The 5307-nt window shown below is 35.4% G+C and overlaps 1 protein-coding gene across 1 annotated transcript in view; it reads right to left on the minus strand.

Annotated features, from left to right (window-relative positions):
- Positions 1 to 3381: 3381 nt before the first annotated feature.
- The window catches only part of BOLL (boule-like RNA-binding protein), an 18201-nt gene continuing 16275 nt past the window's right edge, over positions 3382 to 5307 (minus strand). The window contains exons 9-10 of the mRNA XM_010087304.1: positions 4569 to 4643; positions 3382 to 3411 (exon numbers count right to left, since the gene is read on the minus strand). Coding sequence (XP_010085606.1) covers positions 3382 to 3411; positions 4569 to 4643 — 105 coding nt within the window. The remainder of the gene's footprint in view (positions 3412 to 4568; positions 4644 to 5307) is intronic.

Genomic DNA, 5307 nt, shown 5'->3' on the forward strand with positions numbered 1-5307 from the left:
AATGTAAAATTATAATACTTTTCCCAAAACTATTATACCAAGATCCCCCTTACAAAAACCACAATTTATGTATGAACACATGCATGTTATACAGATGCATAAACACATGTATATTTGTGTATTTTACACACAGAACACAAATTTTACCTTATTAGTCTTAACTGCAGAGAAAAATGGAGTGCATTAAGTTCAGTTAAATTTACAGAACATTCACTACCAAGAGGCCAAGGCGTTAGCATCATGCACCATTATGATCTGAATGTATATATACATGAACTGCACTACAAACTAATACTCTAAATTCTGTTTTGACAACAAAAGATCCTCCTCTACCTTCTCAGTAAGAGGCAATCTAATTACTTCCAATATACTGCAGACTAGAAATGCTCAAGAAAACAATCTTTGACCTTCTTAGAGAAGATTTTCTTATCATTGACCTTTTTTAGCAATCCTTTTCTTATAGTAAGCAGAAAACCCAGTTTTAAAGCAACAAAAAAAAAAATTGTGGGGACTAGAGAACAAAGCAGTGACAAAAACCAAACACGCAAAGAAATCTGAAAAGCAAAATAAATTTCTATCATTGAGGGGTTCTTGTTGTTTGAGAACACAGTTAATTGCATTTTCAGAAAAAAAGAAGTAAAAAAACTTACTACCTTTGCACTCTTCTGTGCCTCTCCAGAACATTTTCTGAAGAAAAGGGTAAGCTTAAAAGTACTATAGCTCTGCACTCCAACCCAGTGTAAAGCACTTTCAGGTTTCAAGAGCTGGATTAGGAAAGATCATCAGACTTTGTCAGCTAAAGCTAGTCTATTGTGGCAACAGGAGTGAAGAGTTTAGATAACGTTAAGACTGATTTTCTCCCACCACCCTGCAGTGAAATGTCAAAGCTCAAATAAAAGTGAACACCTCCTCTTCTCCCCAAGGGCCTAAAAAGTCTCCTATAGGAAAAGACACTGTATGAACCCCTACTGTTAATGTCAGCCAAAACATTTGGTTGGATACAGACCACAGGAATAGCAGAAACTTTGAGACTAGAACCATGCCTAAACCCTGGCAGGTACACTGCAGCTGGAAAAGATGACTGAGAACAACAAAAAAACCCAAAAGCATGAAACAAAACAAACCCCACCCACCTACCCACCTCCATGTGCCAGAACCTTTTACACCTTTCCTCAGTGTATGCAGATGACAACTGTGTTGCTCAGCTCCCCAGGTCTCAGGGATCTCCCTCATACACACACACAAATCTCCAGTGAACATTTACCAGGCCATTGCCTCAGATTTCAGGATAATTATCCATCAAAACACAAATTTAACTCACAGGTATATCTCCCAGGTCTGAAACCAGAAAACACTAATTTCAATCTTCCCTCAAGTTTCTGCTGCTACTGTAGACTATGCAGCTCTTACTACCAAACACCATCTCGTACCTGACCTCTAGGAGCATTCAAACATTAATCTGTTTATTAGAGGATGATTTAAGATCTGAAACACTGCACAAGATCCAGTCAAGATTAAAAAAATCCCCGCTTCCAAACAAAATGTCACATAGCAGCCTTTGAGAATGAATGTCAACCTTATCCATTTGTATAGGCATGAAGATTAAATCACTTCCACATACTCATGAACAAAACATGCTATAATGCCCAAAAGAAAACACCTTCAAGTAAATACAAAGGATCACTAGTAAACACGATCAAGTGGAGGGGATTAGTATTTTTCACTCAAACCTGACATTAAATCCCAAATTTGGACCTAAAAAATAAATTATAGTTGGAAATTAGGGAATGTTCTCTTCTAATGTTTAAGACTATTCCAAATTTTGCACTAAAAGTTACATCAACAAAATGCAATTTAAGTGGTAGAGAAAATGAAAAATAAGAGAACTGCCAAAACTGAAGCTCCCTTTGTTAACTGGTAAATGGTTCACATGATTAAATGAACTGAGTTCTCTTTTTATATATCCACAGCAGCACTGGAAACACTGGCTTAGAAATTTGTGATTTCCTTCAATAAAGACTTGATCCATTTTGTTTGCTCACCCTTGTGACTTCATTAAAATATAACTGCATGCTCTGTTTTGAGCTGCATTTGAAAGCTATAAGAAGTCTACAACTGCCAAAAATATCCTACTCTCACCATATGACTTACAGCTCCTAGTATAAAAAAACATATGTTTATTACTAAGGCAATTCCTAACACAGTGGAAGCAATTAGCAAATTACCTCCAAGGTAAACTCCTTATTTTAGGCATCTGCTCTCTCATATGGACACTACTTGGCAATTCTTAAGCACCAGATACATTTGCTGGGATATTTTAACAAGACTACAGCCAGCAGGCAGTATTTTTATGCAGCTGAGGAGCCGGCAGTAATGACACAATTGCTTGCTTAATACATAGCAGTCTGCTGTCAACATTTGCTTTTTTTTTTTTTAATCATTGTTGAGTGCTCAGCCACAATAATACACACAATATAAGCTCATCATATTCACTACACATGGAATATATTCTAAACTTTGAGTATGTGAAAAGGTAAGGTGAAATGAGAAAAGGAAAAATTATATCCCAGAACTACTAGTTACTACTAAACTAACTAAATAAAAATTAAAACCTGTCAAAAAATATCTGGCATCATCTTGTAATGAATAAAATTATCAGAATTCTCCAAATCTTTGTAAGGGTTTAACTATATCTGTGAATCCACTTGAGACCCAAACAGAGCAGAGTTTCAATTATGGGTAACAGAAGACTTCTGAGAAATCGGTGAAGAATGAGCAAGAAATACAGCGAAGGAATGGATAGGATTAGCAATTTCATGCTCAGTTTCATCAAGTTTAACTCTGCACTGCTAACACAAGTCTTACTTCCTCTATCCTATCCCCAACTTCTCATATAGGTACAAGAGTTTGTGCAGTTGCTTGATAAACTGATCTGAGGAACTGATCCAAGTTCAAATCACTTCTTTTTAGGTGGTGGGAGTGGAGCTTCATTTTTAACTACACCAGTTCCCTGACCTGGTTTACCATATTGCCTCACAAAAACCTCTCCCAGCACCAGAAATGGGTGGTATGGAAAATGGAATGAACTGCTGAGTTATGTCAGCTTTGGCTGTGTATGAAATCACTTCTAAAGCTATAAATAAACATAGAAAATAATATATCAGGACATAAATAAGGGTCGCAGTGTGCAGCTCATTTCCTATGCCACAGTAACCAAACATGGTTTGACCATGCATGCACACACTCTGCTGTAAATTAACACATTATCACTTATCACTGAGTAAACTACTTTGCCTTTGCTATAAGCTAAAGCATGGTACTGTGGTAATTACTGTAGAAGGGGAAGAGCTATCATGCTCTAGATCTACCTTGTAACTTACTTCACACTATCTTGTTCGTATAGCCTTGGTCCTAGGAAAGATAATAAAAATCAAATTTCAAGGTGAAAACTCTTGTTTCTCTATTTGATACAGTAAATATTCACTTGGTTTTAATTCCAAAACTAATATTGCCTTTAAGTGTTTTCACACAGTGTTAGAAAACGGAATATAGACTGGATATTATGATCACTGCGTTACACCAACTCCCTTGTAAGTATTTTTTAAATATATGAATCACTCAGGATTAAAATTCTCAAATTCTTATTCAGTTTCTATTTTTTTATTGGAGTACTTGCATTTTATTCCAAGACAACACTTAAATGTTACAGCCCCCTCTACTGGAAATACTTAGATACTGTTACACAATGGCCTGGAAAAAAGATTCTTCTCTTAGAAGAAATGTAAATAAAAAAAATACATATAAGACAGCCCATAACATGGCTTTGATTCATTCATACTTAGTCTGTCATTTGTAGTTGAGTAACTCTTTCAGGGAAGACTAAGTACTGTAATAGCAAGTAAAACTACTGATACCTTTAGTCCTTTGTTATAAGGCAAAATAGTTACTAGGCTAAATCTAGTACAGATATTATTTCATATGTTGTGTTAACAACCTTATTAATTTAGGCAAAATGACCATAAACTGGGTCCCAAAAAACCCCAACAACTTGTGTCAGGTGACATGGAAGAATCACATTTTAGAATGGTCACTCAAAATCAGAACTGCACAGAAAAATAGACACAGGTGGCCAACTGGGAGAGTTTTTCATGCTGTGTTCTAAAACCCCACCTTGCCACAATCTGAGGTGCGTACCTAAGGCTGCAAGTAATTAAACTTGTCAAGATCCAGAGACATAGAGACAAGGATTTGTAACCATCGCTTCAAAGAACTGAACAAGGTTCACTGTTTTCTCTCAAAGTACATTTTTCATTTGCAGTTTTCTTTGAATCTCAAGTTTTAAAATAGTCATGTTCATTTTTTTAGATTTCCCTAGATTGTTCCAAATATTTTTGTCCTCTGTAACAGAGCCTCAAATGAAGAAAAATCTCTGTTTCTCTGCAACACTTCTGTTTTCCTTATTTATTAATTCATTAATAAAAGACATTTTCATTCCTATTACTGTCCCCCTTCAAGACAGGGTTGGTAAGACTGCCATGCTTACTTAATGATCTTAGTTTGATACTCACAGGTGCAGGCATGGCCATGGCACTCTGGGTGTAAGGCTGGTGATATGGTGCTTGAACTCCATGATCAGAATACAGCTGGTATAAAAAAAAATTACAAGAAGTTACCAGAAAAGCTTGTTTCACAGTTTTATGTTTTGCGAACCTTTCACAAGAAATTAGATTCCTTAAAACTTCAAATTCTGGGCTACGTTTACATAAACTACTGACTTTAAAAACCAAATTTTCAATATTTAGATTTTTTTTCCCCACTGTACCAAAGCTTGGTAAATTTAGTTTATCTAGATCAGTGTCAAAAAGCACTCCCCTTGACAAAAGTAGCACACTTCTCTACTACAAATCCATTTCACTCAGTTCTAACTGGAACAGTTTTTAAATGCGTAGATTAGCATATTGAAATGTAATTCACAGCAGTATTGCACATACAAGATATTAATGGACAAATAACACACAGGCTTTTCTTTGAGTTTTACAGTCTTCTGAATTCCCACATTCCTTTAACATCAACAAATTAGGTACCTGTGAATTGAGAGCATGTTACATCCAAGTGATCCTTAACTAATTTAATGGGCTTTTTTTTTTAGCGCTCACAGATTTAAATTTCTCTGTATAAGCTGGTATCCAATTTATGAAATACAAAACATTGATAATAACATTTATGATTATACCATAAACACTAAGATTTATGCACTTTAAGAAAAAAGAAGAAAACCCCCAACAACAAAAGTCTTGTATTATTCAA

This window comes from Pterocles gutturalis, unplaced genomic scaffold (assembly GCF_000699245.1).
Source record: "Pterocles gutturalis isolate BGI_N339 unplaced genomic scaffold, ASM69924v1 scaffold4486, whole genome shotgun sequence".
NCBI lineage: Eukaryota > Metazoa > Chordata > Aves > Pterocliformes > Pteroclidae > Pterocles > Pterocles gutturalis.